The following is a 19,705-nucleotide window of genomic DNA, read 5'->3' as shown; positions in this document are numbered from 1 at the left end:
ACCAACATCCATTCTTAATAAAAAAAATCTTAGCAATGCAGAAATAGAAGGAAATATCTCCAACTGATAAGGAACGTTTGTGAAAAATTATAACTAATATCATATTTAATGATGAAGGACTGAATTCTTCCCCAATTGATCTATAGATTCAAGGCAATCTCAATCAAAATCCCAACAGGATTTTTAGAGAAACTGAGAAGCAGATTCTCAAGTTCATATAGAAATGCAAAGGACCAAAAAAAAAAAAAAAAAAAAAAGAAAGGGCGGCGCCTGTGGCTCAGTGAGTAGGGCGCCGGTCCCATATGCCGGAGGTGGTGGGTTCAAAACCAGCCCCAGCCAAAAACCACAAAAAAAAAAAAAAAAAAAAAAAAAAAGAAAGAGAAATGCAAAGGACCATAATAAGCAAAGCGATTTTCGTTTCTTTTTTTTTGAAGACAGAGTCTTACTTTGTCACCCTCGGTAGAGTGCCGTAGTGTCATAGCTCACAGCAATCTCAAACTCTTGGGTTCAAGTGATCCTCTTGCCTCAGCTTCCCAAGTAGCTGTGACTACAGGCACCCACCACAATGCCCAGCTATTTTTAGAGATGGGGGTCTCACTCTGGCTCAGGCTAGTCTCTGAGCTCAAGTAAGTCACTCACCTCGGTTTCCCAGAGTGCTAGAATTACAGGTGCAAGCCACCATGCCCAGCCCAAAACAATTTTTAAAATGAATGTTAAGTTTAGGCTCAGCACAGTGGTTATGGTGCCAGCCACATACACTGAGGCTGGGGCGTTCGAACCCGGCCTGGGCCAGCTAAACAACAATGACAGCTGTAATAAAAAATAGCTGGGCATTGTGGTTGGCATCTATAGTCCCAGCTACTTGTGAGGCTGAAGCAAGAGAATCGCTTAAGCCCAAGAGTTTGAAGTTGCTGTGAGCTCTGATGCCACAGCTCTGGGCGACATAGTGAGACTCCGTCTCAAAAAAAAAAAAAAAAAAAAAAGTACAAGTTTACTCTGGGAGGCTGAGGTGAGTGGACAGCCTGAGCTCAGGAGTTGGAGACCAGCCTGAGCAAAATGCCTTGTCTCTAAAAATATCTGGGCCTGTGGCAGGTGCCTGTAGACCCAGCTACTCAGGGTGGGGACTGAGGCAAGAGGATTGCTTGAACCCAAGAGTTTGAGGTTGCTATGAAGTATAATGCTGCGGCACTCTCTACCAAGGGCAACAAAGTGAGACTCTGTCTAAAAAAAAAGAACAAGTTGGAGGACTAACACTACCTCATTTTAAAGCTTACTAAATGGCCACAGAAATCAAGACAGTGTGGTATTAGCATAAGGTAGACAAATATATCAATAGAACAGAACAGAAAGCCCGGAAATAAACCCTCCAGTCAATGGGTAACTGGCTGTGACAAAGGTGCAAAGGCTTTTCTATAAAGGAAAGATAGTTTTTTTCACAAGTGGTGCTTTATCCAAAGCAAAGGATATTCATATGCAAAAAAAACTGGATACATATGTTGCACCACTTAACACCATTAAGTAAAGTTACATCATAAACCTAAGTGTAAAACTGAAAACTATTATAAGTTACGGAAAAATACAAACAGGGAAAAAAAAATCTTTCTGACCTTGGTTAGGCAAAGATTTCTCATATATAACAGTAAAAGCAAAATCCATAAAAATTGATAACCTAGACTTTCTCAGTATGAAAAATTTTTCTTTAAAAGATACAATTAAGTATCCTTTCTTTTTATTTCTACAAAAGAAGCACCTTTTTTTTTTCCAGTCTAAATTATTGGCTGTCCAGCTTGGTGGCTCATGGCTGTAATCCCAGCGGTTTGGGAGGTGGAGGAGGGGGAGGATCACTCAAAGCCAGGAGTTTGAGATCAGCCTGGGCAACATAGTGTGACCCCATGTCTATAAAATAAATTTTTAAAAAATTAGCCAGGCATGGTGGCATGTGCCTAAAGTTCTAACTATTAGGGAAGCTAAGGCAGGAAGTAACAGAGTGAGACCCTATCTCTTAAAAATCTTTTTAAAGTTTATTTATTTAAAATTTACTTTTTAATTAAAAATCATATGTATATGTATGGTGTACAACATGATATTTTGAAATATGTATATATTATAGAATGGCTAAATTGAGCTAATTAACATATGTATTACCTCACACACTTATCATTAAAATGTACTCTTAGTGATTTTCAAGTATACAATACATTGTTATTAACTGTAACAGTTAAGTAATTTAACTGTAAGAAGAAAAGTTAAGAGAATGAATAAGTCACAGATTCAGAGAAAATATTTGTAAGGTAGAGTGCCATAGCATCACACAGCTTGCAGCAACCTCCAACTCCTGAGCTTAGGCAATTCTCTTGCCTCAGCCTCCCGAGTAGATGGGACTATAGGCACCCACCACCCTCAGTATATGGGGCCGGCACCCTACCCACTGAGCCACAGGTGCCGCCCTGTATTTCCTGTTGTCATTATAAAAAGAGACGGACTATAACATACCATCTGTTCCATGCCCCAGAGTGCACTACTAACCTTTGCTGTCTCTGAATACATGCTTTTGGTTGTGGGGGTGAGGATGGATCAATTCAAAACTATCAATTCCCATAAGAAAAACAAGCTAAAGTACAAGTACCGCTAATAACAAGGATTTAATTGAAAAGTAAGAACTCACTTTCCTTATGAAGGGAAGGCAGATTATCAGTATTTTTGTTTTATGGAATATAATTTTGTTCCTAAATGAATGGAAACCATTGAAACCTCTCTTCTAATAATAATAACTAACAGTAAATGAGCACTGAGCACTGAGTATTTGCCATCTCATTTAATCTTCAAAATAACCATACCACTTCATAGATAAATCTTACAGGGTAAAATATTTGTCTAAGATCACACAACAATTAAGTGGCACGGCTTAAATTCAAGTCCGTGTGATTTGAAAACTCATGCTCTTAGCAGCTACACTTCATTGAATATTCTGGTGGATAGTTTTATAGAGTGCCTCATAGCTATCTTTTTAAAAAAACTAAGATTATATGGATGGATTTTACATAAAATAGGAATAAGAAACATCAGCTATTCTAGCTATAAAAAACACATTGAAATGTGGCCAAAAAATGACCACTGATTAATTCATGAATTAACCTTTGATAATAAAGGTTATGAATGTAAACCAAAAACCTTATAATTCAATAACCTAAATAAAGTTCTGTTTGAATCCTAATATCCCAGTTCTCATCCAAGCAAAAAGACTTTTCTAAGTTATAGCCTATGTTCATGTGATCCTTATCAAAAATCTAAACTACCTACTCCATTCCTAAAATTTCTTCCTAGAAACTATTAAAATGGGATCATTTTTGACCAAAGAACTGTTAGGTCCAGGCTTCTGGATGCCAAAGAATGTTTCAATGTGAATCCATTTAAGACCTCAAATGTCTGTTATCAAAAAAGTTGATTTTTTTTTTTTCCAAAGGCAAATACTCTTAATAGGCTTAATCAGTATAGGACAATATTTGGTAATTGCTAAGTTCAATTTTACCTTCCTCATTTCAAAATAGCTTTTATAATAATCTGTTCCCAGAATAGGTAAATGATCAAAAGCAGATATTAGACTCTTAACAGCGAATTTATCACGTTCTTGAGACAGAACACCTATGGCAACTGTTATTTTTTTCTATATATTTAGCACTGTCATAGATCTTTATAATTATTTCAAGAATATTTTTTTGCAAAAGTAAATATTTGTTGTTTCAACACAGACACATATGTAACACTTAGTTTTTTTTTTTTTTTTTTTGGTTATCTTTTAACCCCTGATTGCTGAAAAAACTCATAATAGTCAAACCTATAGCAGGACACATTACACAATCTCAAACTCCAAATATACTTTAACTTTGTCATGTCTACAACATTTCTTTCTGCCTATAAATCTTCTTGCTTGGAATTTTGCAATGGCCTTTGGCTAAAAACAACAAAGTTTTATTTTAGGCTTTAAAAGAGTCATACCTGTTTTATGACTGAGGTACCAGCAGAAAGGAATTTAAGACTCTTTAAGCTAATTCTACATAAAAGTCATAATACTCACTATTTATCACTGCATAAGCAATTTAAAGAATGCTTTAAAATAAAATGATACCAATAAATTCAGGGTAGATTCTATTTAGTCACAGCCAAGTATGGTTTTCTATCAAATATAAGATGTACAGATATGATACACCTAGTGAGGAAGATCCCAAAAAAGCTATTTAATCTAAATTTTATTAGCAGTTAAATCTATTTTCCAGATTTTTTAAATGGCCATTGATAAAGTTTCCTTCATTCTCCTATGGAGCAGTCACAGGCTATGCTAACCTGTATGGTTCCACTCTGGCTTCCCACAGACACTTCATGAAGAAAATGTAATTTGATTGCACTGTAGACGGTATTCCTATAGGGATACTCAATTCTCATTCATGAAATTAAAGTGGCCAAAGGGAAAGACTTTCATAAGGAACATTTTTTGCTGATGTGAGTCCTTCTAAAACAGAAAGTCACTTTGCATAAAGTTCAATTAGGGCCAAACACAGTATAAAGGGTCTCTGTAACAATTAGGCTTGAAATATACAAGATGCTGAAACGTTTTCTATTGGCTTTCCTGATTCTATGCCAAACACGTCTTGGCTACAAACTTGTGCTGGCTGTAACAGAAGAGTGAGGAGGCTTTTGGGGAGAAAAAGAACATAACTCAGGGGGCTCTAGAAGGGTGTAGCGGCAATCTGACACTTTGCAGAAATTCTGGAAAATGAAGCTCTTTCACAATTCTTTTTAGAGACAGTCTCATGTTGTCACCCTTGGTAGAGTGTCACAGCACCACAGCTCACAGCAACCTCAAACCCTTGGGCTCAAACGATTCTCTTTGCCTCAGCCTCCTGAGTAGCTGGGACTACAGGCACCTGCCACAATGCCCAGATATTTTTAGAGACAGGGTCTCGCTCTGGCTCAGGCTGGTCTCGAACTTGTGAGCTCAGGCAATCTACCTGCCTTGGCCTCCCAGAGTGCTAGGATTACAGGCATGAGCCACCGTGCCTGGCCTACAATTTTAACTCTATGTGTAGGATCAACTTACAAGCAATGAGAAGTGTATAATACAGGGTAGCCTGAAAAGTTCATGTGCAATTTTAAATTGCACATAAACTTTATGGCCAGCCTGTATATCCCTTAAGAAACCCAACCCTTGCCAGAGAAGTGACAGTGAACCATATGGTTTTGGTCAGATGCAAGGCTGAAGAATAGATTTTATGTCCAGTCAAAAGTCTATTTTGAAGATGAAGAGGTGAAAAAAAAAATTTACTGAAAGCAAAACATAGAGGAAAAAGCAATCATAGCTATTTAGGATAAAGATCAAAACCTTTTCAACCTATAAAGCATGAATTCAGAACTAATATAAAAAGGAAGAAAATTACTAAGCTATCACATTATTCCAAAGAGTCCAACAGGTATCGTTAAGCAAAAGCTGCAGAAATAATGCAGTAAAATCTTATATATGTGCACAGAACCAAAACAAATAACAAAAACAAAACAAAACAAAGCTATCACACAAAACAAAAGGTTCATTTTAACTTCTAGAATCTGGTGTGGCAATTGCTTTTCTCAAAGTATTGAAACAATTTTAACCCTAGTTGCCACTTATTTTATCTAACAATAGATTGCTAAAGATGTGTCACTTCTGGTGAAGCTCTTCATTTTGCCTAAATTGCATAGAATTTCAGCCTCAGAATAACTTTATCACCTACAGACCACATGTAGACTAAATACAACACTTGTGCCTGATTCTGAATGGTATCTTGTATCAAAATGCTCCCTTAATTATAGCTCCTATTCTCAAACTGCCCTTTCAAATTGGCAGAAGCTCCTATAGTAACCAAAATTGGACTCATGCAGAAAAAACATATTTTGGGAAAACATGTCCAACAAGCACCTAAGCACCTGTTAACACTAAAGCCAGAAGGCAGTATATGCCGCAGAGCACCAGGCACAGACTTTAATCTTGGTAGTTCACAGCATTTACTCTGAAGTATTATGAGCATCTTTTGAAGCATCACTCCACAGTGGCGCAATCATTTCACTTGTTCAACACAGGTTTGTTAAGCATCTCCATGCCAGGCCCTATGCTGGGTGCCAAGGGTACAAAGGTTAGCAAATAGACACATAAAGCACTACAGGTTTGTATACTTTCTAAGGTTGAAAGTAAAGAGGTTATATTGCTAGAAGTATAAAAGGGAAACCAGTGATCCTCTGATTTTTCTATTAAAAGGCAGACATCCTCCCACCTCTACGCCTATTATAAAGTGACTGAGGTAGATAATAACTGAGAGAAAGAAGTGAGAATAACAACAGGCAATTAGGGATGAGAATTAGGAATGAGCTCAAACTCTCCCCAATCCTCTTTTCTCTTTTCTCTTCATTGATGAGATAAAAAAGGGATAAGAAATGGGAGGGTAGCCTGGGATTAAGGAGATTAGGACTACTAGTAATAACAGGACTAGGTTCTAAGAAACAGAATATAGTGTTTTCAGGGACTCATGAGGAGGGGTAAAGAAATCATCAAGAATTAACAAAAAGGGAACGCTTATCAATGTGGCAGAGGTGCGTCACCAACTAGAGTGAATATTTACATATCATATGTGTTGGTAAGAGAGTCATTATATGCTATTTACATATCATACATGTTGGCAAGAGATTCATTAAAAAATTAATGACTAATCCCCAAAAATAAAAAAAAAATAAAAAAAAATTAATGACTGCTGAGAACACGCTGGAGACATCCATTCAAATGACAACTACTAACTGCTCCTTGGATAAGGGGTACATGATAGGTACTGATAGCATATAAATAAAAGGAAAAGAAGAAATAAATCCCACACCACTGGAGCATTTACAATGTCATCATACAAACTGTAAAGTTGCACATACAAATTTTAGGGTTTTTTTTTTTTTTTTTTAGATAGAGTCTCACTCTGTTGCCCTGAGTAGAGTCCCATGGCATCATAGCTCACAGCAATCTCAAACTCCTGGGCTTAAGCAATCTTGCCTCAGCCACCCGAATAGCTGAGACTACAAGTGCCAGCCACTATGCTTGGCTAGTTTTTCTATTTTTGTAGAGAAGGGATTTGCTCTTGCTCAGGTTGGTCTCGAACTCCTAAGCTCAAGCAATCCACCCACCTCAGCCTCCCCAGAGTGCTAGGATTACAGGTGTGAGATACTGTGCCTGGCCTATACAAATACTAGTTATTAATCATTTATTCTTATTACAGAGAAGGAAACTTTGCTCCAGATAGGTTAAATGACTTGACCAAGGCCACATAGTTAAGCTTAGTGGCATGACAGGCAAAGACTCAGGCAATGAGTCTTCTCTAACATATGTGACCATGACCAGGCATGTGTCAAAACCATAAACATGTGATCTCCAGGGAAGCCATGACATAGACTCTCTCCCCCAACATCAGAAGAAAACTGCCTAATGCACTATGGAGAAACAAAATCACTAGAGATCACTTATTATGCTTCACAAAGCCATAAGGGAAAACAGAAAAGGAGTAGTTTCAGTGATTAATTACCAATACTTTGAGGCACATGTAATTAAACAGAAGTATCCATTTTTTTCCAATCAGCCTTAAAGGATAGAAATTAATGTCACCCTAAACGTAACAGTTAGAGTTATAGAAATAATTGGTATAGATGTTGTTTTTATCACAGTTATAAATCCCAGAGTAATCCAAGAAAAGACTACTCAAATAGGACCAACTGAACACACATACTCTAAATCAATGTGGGGAGAGAAAAAAGAAGAAAATGAAAGAAGAGAAAAGTTAGAATTTTTTTTTTTTTTTTTTGTAGAGACAGAGTCTCACTTTATCGTCCTTGGTAGAGTGCCTTGGCGTCACACAGCTCACAGCAACCTCCAACTCCTGGGCTTAGGCGATTCTCTTGCCTCAGCCTCCCGAGTACCTGGGACTACAGGTGCCCACCACAATGCCTGGCTATTTTTTTTATTGCAGTTTGGCTGGGGCCAGGATTGAACCTGCCACCCTCGGCATATGAGGCCGGTGCCCTACCCTTAATGTCTTTTATTTCCTATCCAAATCTGCTCTTAAGACACAGAATGGGCAAAATCCTTACCAAGGTATAAAGGAGTGGTGACACTTGAAAGGAGCATGCCCCCTTGTATTTTTTTAAATACACGGGACGGTTGCTGTATACTTCCTGCCCCAATACATGCACAATCTCCCCTACTCCCTTGCATTTTATGGGATATTAAATACTTAAGAGTAAAAATTCTTTTTTTTTTTCCTCCTTTTTGTTTTTTCAGAGACAGGGTCTTGCTATGTTTCCCAGACTGGACTACAATTCCAAGGCTCATGTGATCCTCCTTCCCAGTATTTGCAGTAGCTGGGTCTATAGGTGGGTGCCATCTTTTCTACCAAAAGTAGAATTCATCCATGGATGTCTTCATGGGATCTTTGATCTCCTAAATATTATATCCTAAAATTTGACATTTGGAAGTATATATAAATTTTACTTCCATTTTACCCATGGCAGTGGGTCTCATCAAGTTCTAAGCATTTAGCATTTAAAAACAGCTAAGGCCCACCCAACTAAAGAAATGAAGTTCAAGGTCTAGACATCAGGTAGAGACTAAGGGAACTATTCCTGAGGACAAGAAAGTTTTATCAGTGTCCCTGAAATCATACCACAGAGGTTATGAGTCTAGCAAGTATAAATATGTCCTCCCTTCAACCTGAGTGGGAACTATAGAAATAGTCAAGTTAAATAAATTACAACCAATGAAATGACTTTCAAAATGTACGAGGACCTCTCTCTTTCTTTTTTCTTTTAACATACCTTTAAAGCTTCTATAACAAGGTCCCTTGCTTCAAGCTCTCCTTCAAGAATACTAAAAAGTGTGAGGAGTTCGGGCTTGCTGAGCTTTTCCAAATTCATCCTGAAAGCCTAAGACAAAGACAACAATCAGAAAATCTTCATATAATTAAAGAAAAAATAAACTGACACAGATAAGAGCAATTACAGTATAAAATGCTTTAAGAAAGGAGATGGTTACAATTACAGAGAAATATAAGCGCTTTCTGATGTTAATCACAAACTGAATAGTAAGAGAAAATAAAATTCACTTAAGGGGCCAGGCTCAGTGGCTCACACCTGTAATCCTAGCACTTGGGAAGCCAAGGCAGGTGGATTGCCTGAGCTCACAGGTTTAAGACCAGCCTGAGCCAGATTGAGACCTCATCTCTAAAAACAGCTGGGTGTTGTGGCAGGCACCTGTAGGCCCAGCTACTCAGGAGGCTGAGGCAAGAGAATCGCTTGAGCCCAAGAGTTGGAGGTTGCTGTGAGCTAGGATACAACAGCACTCTACTGAGGGAGACAAAGTAAAACTGTCTCAAAAAAAGAAAAAAAAATTCACTTTAATTATTGATTTCATCACCACTCACAAAAATCAGTTTTTTATCATCTTTGTTCCAGGCATATTTACAAATATTCTAGAAGGTCTCAGAAAAGTAGTCACTAATATTGTCCCCCTGAAGTTCAAGTAAAACTATATTACAATTAAAACTATTTCACTTAAAAATCATTACACAGGGCGGTGCCTGTGGCGCAGTCGGTAAGGCGCCGGCCCCATATTCCGAGGGTGGCGGGTTCAAACCCTGCCCCAGCCAAACTGCAACCAAAAAATAGCTGGGCGTTGTGGAGGGCGCCTGTAGTCCCAGCTGCTCGGGAGGCTGAGGCAAGAGAATAGCTTAAGCCCAGGAGTTGGAGGTTGCTGTGAGCTGTGTGAGGCCACGGCACTCTACAGAGGGCCATAAAGTGAGACTCTGTCTCTACAAAAAAAATCATTACATTGTGTTGACCAGCACAGAACCCCAAACCCATCCTTTCCTCCCTCCCACCGCCCCCCAGAATTGTTAGCCTGGAAATGATTTCCCAGTTTTAGACAACTAAATTCTAAAACTGAGGCAGCTCAGTGGCTAGGGCACCAGCCACATGTACTAGGGCTGGGGGTTCGACCCTGGCCCAGGCCTGCTAAAACAATGACAACTACAACAAAAATAGCCCAGTGTTGTGGTGGGGGCCTTGTAGTCCCAGCTACTTGGGAGGCTGAGAAAAGAGACTCACTTAAGCCCAAGAGTTAGAGGTTGCTGTGAAGTGTGACGCTATAGCTCTCTACCGAGGGCGACATAGTGAGACTGTCTCAAAAAAACAAACAGACGGAGACTCTGCCATGCAGCCCTGGGTCTGGCTCCTGCAACCCGGGGCTGGCGACTCCACTCTTCGGCTCCACCTGGCTCCTAAGACCCACAGCCTGCTGCCTGTGACTCCTGCCTGGTTCCTGCAACCCCCAAGTCCCCTGGAGGCCTCAGAGGCCAGTGACTTGGCCCCTCAGGCTTCCCACTCGGATCCTCCAGCCCTGAGGCTGGGGGTCAGCTGCTCCGCCCTCTGGTTCCCCACCTGGCTCCTGTGACCCTTGTGGCTGGTGGTAATGCCCTCCAGCTCCAGCCCGGCTCCTGAGACCTGTACACAGCAGTACCCCAGACCAGGGACGCCATTCCCAACAGTGGCAGTGCCACGGTCCCTCCGACTGGAGTCAAATTGAGCTGCCAGTGGACCACCGCTGCCTAGATGCTGAAGACCTTTTGAACTCTCCTACCTGATCCATGTTTGTGTGGACACAGACAATTGGTTTGGAACTCTTGACCTGGGCCAATCCTTTGGTGATCCACCAAGGTTGTACCCTGGTTGTGTTGTTGTGGGGGTGTGTGGGATCCTCCCCTTCCAGTTGTTGCCTGTGGAGGGGCAGGGTGTCTTAGTTGCTTATATATCTCCACAGCTGACATTTCAGCCTAAAGCCACTGATTCACTAGTATTAGACAGAGACTAGCTGAATACCAGTCAGTGCCATCTAGTCCTACCCCACCAAGCAGGTGCCCAGAGTTTCAGGCAGTAGTTCTTAATGGGACCTTTGTAAAGCTCTAAGGGAAAAGCCTCAATCACCAGTCCCAGTTCTTTGGTAAAGGGCTGGTTAATTACAACTCCAGGAGCCCTCAATTCAATTTCACCTTGCAAGCTTCTCTAGCCAAACTGTGAAAAATAATCATGGGGTGGAATCAGCAGAAAAACTCTGGCAACATGAATAATCAGAGTATATCAACTCCCCCAAAGAAAGACAGAGGAGACACAACAGAAGATCCCATTCATAAACAAATGGCTGAGATATCAGAAATCAAATTCAGAATTTCGATTGCAAATAAAATTAACAGAATGGAGGTAAAGATGGAATTAGAAATTCAAGCAGCAATTCAAAAGTTGTTTCAAGAATTCAATGAATTTAGATAAAAATCACCAAAGACTCAGACACATTGAGGCAAGAACTTATAGCCCTCAAAGATCTGAGAAACACAGCGGAATCCCTCAGTAACAGAATGGAGCAGGCAGAAGAAAGGATCTCTGACACTGAAGACAAAGCTTTTGAACGCTCCCAAAGGCTCAAAGAGGAAGAGAGGTGGAGAGCAAAAATGGATCATTCCCTGAGAGAATTATGGGACCACTCCAAAAGAGCAAACATTTGCCTCAGAGGAATCTCTGAAGGAGAGGATGGTCTGAAGGGCAAAATACTCTATTCCAAGAGATAATTGAGGAGAACTTCCCAAGCATGGCAAGAGATACTAAAATTTAGATAGCAGACAGTTTCAGAACCCCAGCACGACTCAACCCAAATAAAGCATCTTCTAGACACATTGTAATTAACTTCAACAAAGTTAATATGAAGGAGAAAATCCTGCAAGCAGTCAGACCTAAGAAAATCATAACCTACAAGGGGAAGAATATTAGAATGACTGAAGATCTCTCTGCTGAAACTTTTCAAGCCAGAAGAGGATAGTCATCGACCTTCAATCTCCTAAAACAAAACAACTTGCAGCCCAGGATCCTGTATCCAGCTAAATTGAGCTTCATTTATAATGGAGAAGTTAAATACTTTAATGACATACACACATTGAAGAAATTTGCCATAACAAAACCAGATCTTCAGGATATCCTCAGACCCACTCTCCATAATGACCAGCACAAGGCTCTACCACCAAAGTAAACTCACTCTGAAATTCTTGACCAGAACCCAATTTCCACAGTGGTGAAAAGATTCAAAATATCCACTGGACTTTAGGAAAACTTGACACCCAAAATACTACCAGGCTTATCAATACTCTCAATTAATGTGAATGGCTTAAACTGTCCTCTTAAGAGGCACAGGTTGGCTGACTGGATACAAAAACTCAGGCCAGATATCTGCTGCATACAAGAATCTCATCTTACATTAAAGAATAAATATAGACTCAGGGTGAAGGGATGGGCATCTGTAATCCAGGCAAATGGAAATTAAAAAAAAGCAGGGGTTGCAATTTTATTTGCAGATACACTAGGCTTTAAGCCAACAAAAGTAAGGAAAGACAAGGATGGTCACTTCATATTCATGTCAACATGATGAGATGTCAATTATTAACATTTATGCACCCAACCAGAATGCTCCTTAATTTATAAGGAAGACCATAACAGACATGAGCAATTTAATATCTTCCAGCACCATAATAGTTGGAGATTTTAACATCTTTTTAGAAGTGTTGGATAGATCATCCAATAAGAAACAAAGCAATGACATTTTGGACTTAAACTTCACCATACAACAATTGAATTTAACAAACATCTACAGAACATTTCATTCAAACAAAACTGAATACATATTCTTCTCATCAGCCCATGGAACATCCTCCAAAATTGATCACATCTTAGGTCACAGGTCTAACCTCAGCAAATTTAAAAGTATAGAAATTATTCCTTGTATTTTCTCAGATCATCATGTAATAAAAGTTGAACTCACCAATAACAGGTATCTGTATACTCATACAAAGACATGGAAACTAAATAACCTTATGCTGAATGATAGCTGGATCATAGACAAGATTAAGAAGGAAACTGACAAATTTTTAGAACAAAACAATAAAGACACGAATTATCAGAACCTGTGGGATACTGCAAAGGCAGTCCTAAGAGGGAAATTTATAGCCTTGAAAGTCTTCCTCAAGAGAACGGAAAGAGAGGAAGTCAATAACTTAATGGGACATCTTAAGTAACTGGAAAAGGAAGAACATTCCAACACCAAACCCAGCAGAAGAAAATAAATAACTAAAATTAGAGCAGAACTGAATGAAATTGAAAACAAAAGAATTATTCAAAAGATCAATGAATCAAAAAGTTGGTTTTTTGAAAAATTCAACAAAATTGATAAACCTTTGGCCAACCTAACCAAAAATAGAAAATTAAAGTCCATAGTATCATCAATCAGAAATGACAAAGGCAAAATAATAATAGACACCTCAGAAATTCAAAAAATCCTTAATGAACACTACAAAAAACTTTATTCTTAGAAATATAAAAATCTGAAAGAAACTGATCAATACTTGGAAGCACGCCAACTTCTTAGACTAAATTAGAAAGAAGTGGAAATGCTGAATAGACCTATATCAAGTACCGAAATAGAATCAACTATACAAAATCTCCCAAAAAAGAAGAACCCGGGACCAGATGGCTTCACATCAGAATTCTACCAAACTTTAAGGAGGAACTAGTACTTATATTACTTAATCTTTTCCAAAACATTGAGAAAGATGAAATACTTCCCAATACATTCTATGAAGCAAATATCACTCTAATGCCCAAACCAGGAAAAGACCCAACAAGAAAAGAAAACTACAGACCAATATCTTTAATGAACATAGATGCAAAAATATTCAATAAGATCCTAGGAAACAGAATCCAGCAACACATCAAACGAATTACACACCAAGACCAAGTGGGCTTTATCCCAGGGTCTCAAGGTTGGTTCAATATATGTAAATCTATAAATATAATACATCACATAAACAAACTAAAAAACAAAGACCATATGATTATCTCAATAGATGCAGAAAAAGCTTTTGACAATATCCAGCATCCTTTCATGATCGGAACACTTAAGAAAATAGGTGTAGAAGGGACATTTCTTAAACTGATAGAAGCCATCTACAGCAAACCCACAGCCAATATCATATTGAATGGAGTAAAATTGAAAACATTTCCACTTAGATCAGGAACCAGGCAAGGTTGCCCTTTGTCTCCACTGCTTTTTAACATTCTAATGGAAGTCTTAGCCATCACAATCAGGCAAGAGAAGGCAATCAAGGATATACAAATAGGCTCAGAGGAGATTAAACTTTCACTCTTTGCAGATGATATGATTTTATACCTGGAAAACCCCAGGGACTCAACCACAAAACTCTTAAAAGTGATCAAGGAATATAGTAGCATCTCAGGATACAAAATCAATACAAATCAGTAGCTTTTATCTATACCAGTAATAGTCAAGCCGAAAAAAGTCAAGACTTCTATTCCCTTTACAGTTGTGCCAAAGAAGATGAAATATTTGGGAATTTACCTAACAAAGGAAGTGAAAGATCCCTATAAAGAGAATTATGAAACTCTAAGAAAAGAAATAGCTAAGATGTTAAAATGGAAAAACAAACCATGCTCATGGCTAGAAAGACTCAACATTGTTAAAATGTCCACATTACCCAAAGCAATTTACAAATTTAATGCAATCCCTATCAAAGCACCACTGTCATACTTTAAAGATCTGGAAAAAATAGTACTTTGTTTTATACGGAACCAGAAAAAACCTCAAATAGCCAAGACATTATTCAGAGATAAAAACAAATCAGGAGGAATCATGCTACCAGACTTCAAACGATACTATGAATTGACAGTGATCAAAACAGCATGGTATTGGCACAGAAACAGAGAGGTAGATGTATGGAACAGAATTGAGAGATGAACCCAGACATTTATCATCATTTGCTCTTTGATAAGCCTATCAAAAATATAAATTGGGGGAAAGATTCTCTATTTAACAAATGGTACTGGGAGAATTGGCTGGCGACTTGTAGAAGACTGAAACTGGACCCACACCTTTTACCATTAACAAAAATTGACTCTCACTGGATAAAAGATTTAAACTTAAGACATGAAACTATAAAAATTCTTGGAGATGGGCGGTGCCTGTAGCTCAGTGAGTAGGGTGCCGGCCTCATATACCAAGGGTGGTGGGTTTGAACCCAGCCCCAGCCAAACTGCAACAAAGAAATAGCCGGTGTTGTGGCAGGCACCTGTAGTCCCAGCTACTTGGGAGGCTGAGGCAAGAGAATGACCTAAGCCCAAGAGCTGGAGGTTGCTGTAAGCTGTGATGGCACGGCACTCTACCAAGGGTGACAAAGTGAGACTCTGTCTCTAAAAAAAAAGTTGCTAACTTTGGGCAGTGCCTGTGGCTCAAAGGAGTAGGGTGCGGGCCCCATATGCCGGAGGTGGTGGGTTCAAACCCAGCCCCGTCCAAAAACTGCAAAAAAAGAAAAAGATTCTTGGAGAGAGTACAGGAGAAACACTTGAAGAAATTGGCGGGAAAATACTTTATGAGGAGGACCCCCCCAGGCAACTGAAGCAACACCAAAAATACATTACTGGCATCTGATCAAACTAAAAAGCTTCTGCACAGCCAACAACACAGTAAGTAAGCAGACAGTCCTCAGAATGGGAGAGGATATTTGCAGGTTATGTTTCTGACAAAGGTTTGATAACCAGAATCCACAGAGAACTCAAACTTATTAATAAGGAAAGAACAAGTAATCCCATTTCATTGTGAGCAAGGGACTTGAACAGAAGTTTCTCTGAAGATGACAGGTGCATGGCCTACAGACACATGAAAAAATGCTCATCATCTTTAATCATCAAAGAAATGCAAATCAAAACCACTTTGAGATATCATCTAACTCCCTTAAGAGTGGCTCACATAACAAAATCCCAAAACTACAGATATTGGCGTGGATGTGGAGAAAAGGGAACACTTCTGCACTGCTAGTGGGAGTGCAAGCTAATACATCCCTTTTGGAAAAAAGTATGGAGAATAAACTAAAGCAGACCTGCTGTTTGATCCTGCAATTCCTCTATGAGGTGCATATCCAAAAGACCAAAAATCACTTTATAACAAAGATATTTGCACCAGATTGTTCACTGCAGCTCAATTCATAATAGCTAAGTCATGGAAGAAGCCCAAGTACCCACTGACCCATGAATGGATTAATAAATTGTGGTATATGTGTACCATGGAATATTATGCAGCCTTAAAAAAGATGGAGACTTTACCTCTTTTACATTTACATGGATGGAGCTGGAACATATCCTACTTAGTAAAGTATCTCAAGAATGGAAGAAAAAATATCCAATGTACTCAGTACGATTATGAAACCAATTTATAATCACTCACACCTTCATATGAAGAATAGATCACAACTATGGCCCAAGATGAAGGAAGGAGGAGGGAAGGATGTGAAAGTAGGAGGGAGGTCATATTGAGGGAGGGTGAATGGTGGGATCATACCTATGGTGCATAATGCATGTTGGATCTATCAGTATAGAGTATAAATGTCTTAACACAATAGTTAAATAAATGAGATGAGATATATATTAACCAGTGTGATGTAAGCATTCCTAATTCTATATGAAATCAGCACACTGTACCGCATAAATGCATTAATGTATACATGATCTATGTGTTTATGATTTAATACAAAAACAAACAAACAAAACAAAACCAAAAAAAAAATCCCAAAACTGTATATAAAATATTCTGGCATCCCTTTTCAATTGGCTGAAATAAAATCTGAGCAAAGATAATGCTTGGTGGGAGTATGGGAGAAATTTTTTTGTGAATTGTTTACTTTTGGCTGGGTGTTGTGACTCATGCTGTTATCCTAGGACTCTGAGAGGCCAAGGTGGTAGGATTGCTTGAGCTCAGGAGTTTGGGACCAGCCTGAGCAATAGTAAGACCCCATCTCTACTAAAAATAGAAAAATTAGCAGGCATGGTGTTGGGCACTTATAGCTGTGAGCTAGGCTGATGCCATGGCACTCTAGCCCAAGCAACAGAGTGAGACTCTGTAGCAAAAAAAAAATAATAATAAAAAAATAAAGTAAACTGTCTACTTTCAGAGACAATGGCTATCACAATTTTTATATTATGTATGGTAAGATAGACTTAATGCCACCACACACAAATATATTTTAAAATAAATTCTTAAAATATATCATTTAAACATCTTAATTGGCCAGGCTATTACAAACTGAACTTGACTTAACAAGTTCACATTTCTATGAGGATTTGCATGTTCAGAAATATGTTAATGGCAAACTGCAAGACACAAACTTAATCCTTTCCACAAGATTAATTTCTCACAAACAATCTTTGAAGGGTCACCTGATCAGTGTACAAGGTCTAACAATTAAGTTTGCAACTTGTCACCACCATGTGCTTACGTTGATAGCACTATACCACCATTTGGTAAGATTTCATAACCTTAGTATATCAGTGTTTCATAGCTGTGATGGGGTCAATGTGTGGTGGTGTCTTGCTGAGTGGCATTCATCATTGTTGTTATATGTTTTGTGGTGCCTTCGTGAGAATGTTAGAGCTTGACCATAAGAGCAATGGTCAAACATTTGTAAATTTGTTAAACTTAGCAAGAGTAGAAATGAAATCAGTGCCATGTTAATCCAAGTTTATTGGGATAAAGCCATGAAGAGAATGCAGTGTACAAATGGAGGAAATAAAGTGTCACTGATGAAGTCAGGGCAGCTGGTAATGAACAGAACTCACAAAAACATTGCAAAAATTCATCAAATTGTATGTCAAAATCATCAGTTAACTGTGAGAAGCATAGCAGACCAAGTAAATATGGATAGAGAAACAGGAAAATCTTAATTGTAGATCTTGACCAACAACTCAAGATCTTGCATCACAACAATGCACCAGTTCACACAGCACTGTCTGTGAGGGAATTTTTAGCCAGTAAACAGTGAACTGTACTGGAACACCCTCCCTATTCATCTGATCTGGCCCTCAATGACTTTTTTCTTTACATAAGATAAAGCAAACAATGAAAGAAGGACATTTTGATGACATTCAGAATATCAAGGATAATAATACAATAGCTCTGATGGTCATTCCAAAAAAAAGACTTCCAAAATTGCTTTAAAGGGTAGACTAGGTGCTGGCATTGGTACATAGCTTCCCAAGAGTACTCTGAAGGTGACTATAGTGATATTCAGCAATGAGATATGTAGCACTTTTTCTAGAACAAATCAGCAAACTTAACTGTCAGAACTCATATATGGAAAGACATATTTCCTTTTTTCTTTCCTTTTCTTTTTTATTTTTTTGAGACAGAGCCTCAAGCTGTCGCCCTGGGTAGAGTGCCATGGCATCACAGTTCACAGCAACCTCCAACTCCTGGGCTCAAGCAATTCTCTTGCCTCTGCCTCCCAAGTAGCTGGGCCTATAGGCACCTGCCACAACACCCAGCTATTTTTTGGTTGCAGCCATCATTGTTGTTTTGGCAGGCCTGGGCTGCATTCGAACCCACCAGCTCAGGTGTATGTGGCTGGCACCTTAGCTACTTGAGCCACAGGCGCCAAGCCAGGAAAGACATATTTTCTAACTCCTAAAGTAGAACAAGTACTATTTTCCCTCTCCCATTTTTTACTAGTAAATTCCCACTATCATAGTTTTTTCTAAAGTAAATCACAATACGAGTAGTTCATACACCCTACATTAATTCCTCACTCTTTTAAGTTTTAGGGGGTACACAAAAGTCACTGGCTCCTTCCAGAGTTACAGCCTTTAAGTGAAAAACATGTACATTTTGTTGTTAGATTGTATTTAAGGACATGTAACCTCAGCTCTGACTGCTAACTTCCTAACTAGTGAATTTTATCAACTAGTAAGTGATTCTGACTGTTGTATTAGAGCTATGTCTCATAACAGTTATTTTAAAACTAAAAAAAAAAAAAACTCCCCTCCCCCAAAAAAAGACCCCAGAAAAACCCTAAACCTAATAAAGCTGCAGTTTACATAAGATGGTACACTGGAAAGAGGACTTAACTTTGCAGTCAGATCCCACACCTCCATCTTCCCAGTTTTGTGACTGGGCAAATTTTCTGATTCTCAGTTTTCTAATTTATGAAAAAGGGATGATGATATCTATGATATCTAACTCACAGAGTTGTTATAAAGACTGAGTCAATAAATGTTTTACCACACTCCAAATACCAGCTAAATGGTGGTTTAATTATTAATAACTACTATCCACTCTCATTTTCCAAAAGAACTTAAGAAAGCCATTATTACAATTGTGGACAGTCAAGATCAATGTCCTTAGAAATACCTTTAGCTGCTCATTTGTAGCTGGGAAATCCTTCTTGGTTCCACATTAAGCTTCTTGTTAAAAATGAAGTATTATTTGTTAGAAAGCCCAATTAAAATAAGTCTTTCATCTGTCATGATAAATATACATCCTAATAAAACAATAAAATTAAAGAATCTTTAGAGTCACTTTAAAGCAGTTCAACCAGCTGGGTGTACTGGCTCATGCCTGTAATCCTAGGATGGGAGGATGAGGCGAGTAGATTGCTTAAGCTCAGGAGTTTGAGACCAATCTGAGTAAGAATGAAACCCTGTCTCTACTAAAAGTAGAAAAAATTAGCTGGGGGTTGTGGCAGGCACCTGTAGTCCCAGATACTCAGGAAGCTGA

General features: G+C 38.7%; 1 protein-coding gene across 3 annotated transcripts in view; it reads right to left on the bottom strand.

The window, feature by feature from the left end:
- CTTNBP2NL (CTTNBP2 N-terminal like) overlaps nt 1-19,705 on the bottom strand; it is a 69,877-nt gene that overhangs the window by 36,479 nt on the left and 13,693 nt on the right. For all 3 annotated transcript variants that reach the window (XM_053591747.1, XM_053591749.1, XM_053591748.1), the window contains one exon: nt 8,872-8,979. In XM_053591747.1, coding sequence (XP_053447722.1) covers nt 8,872-8,970 — 99 coding nt within the window. In that variant the 5' untranslated portion in view covers nt 8,971-8,979. The remainder of the gene's footprint in view (nt 1-8,871; nt 8,980-19,705) is intronic.

This window comes from Nycticebus coucang, chromosome 5 (assembly GCF_027406575.1).
Source record: "Nycticebus coucang isolate mNycCou1 chromosome 5, mNycCou1.pri, whole genome shotgun sequence".
In the NCBI taxonomy this organism is placed as follows: domain Eukaryota; kingdom Metazoa; phylum Chordata; class Mammalia; order Primates; family Lorisidae; genus Nycticebus; species Nycticebus coucang.
Note: the sequence above shows the minus strand (reverse complement) of the source record. Positions and strands in the feature narration are given on the sequence as shown.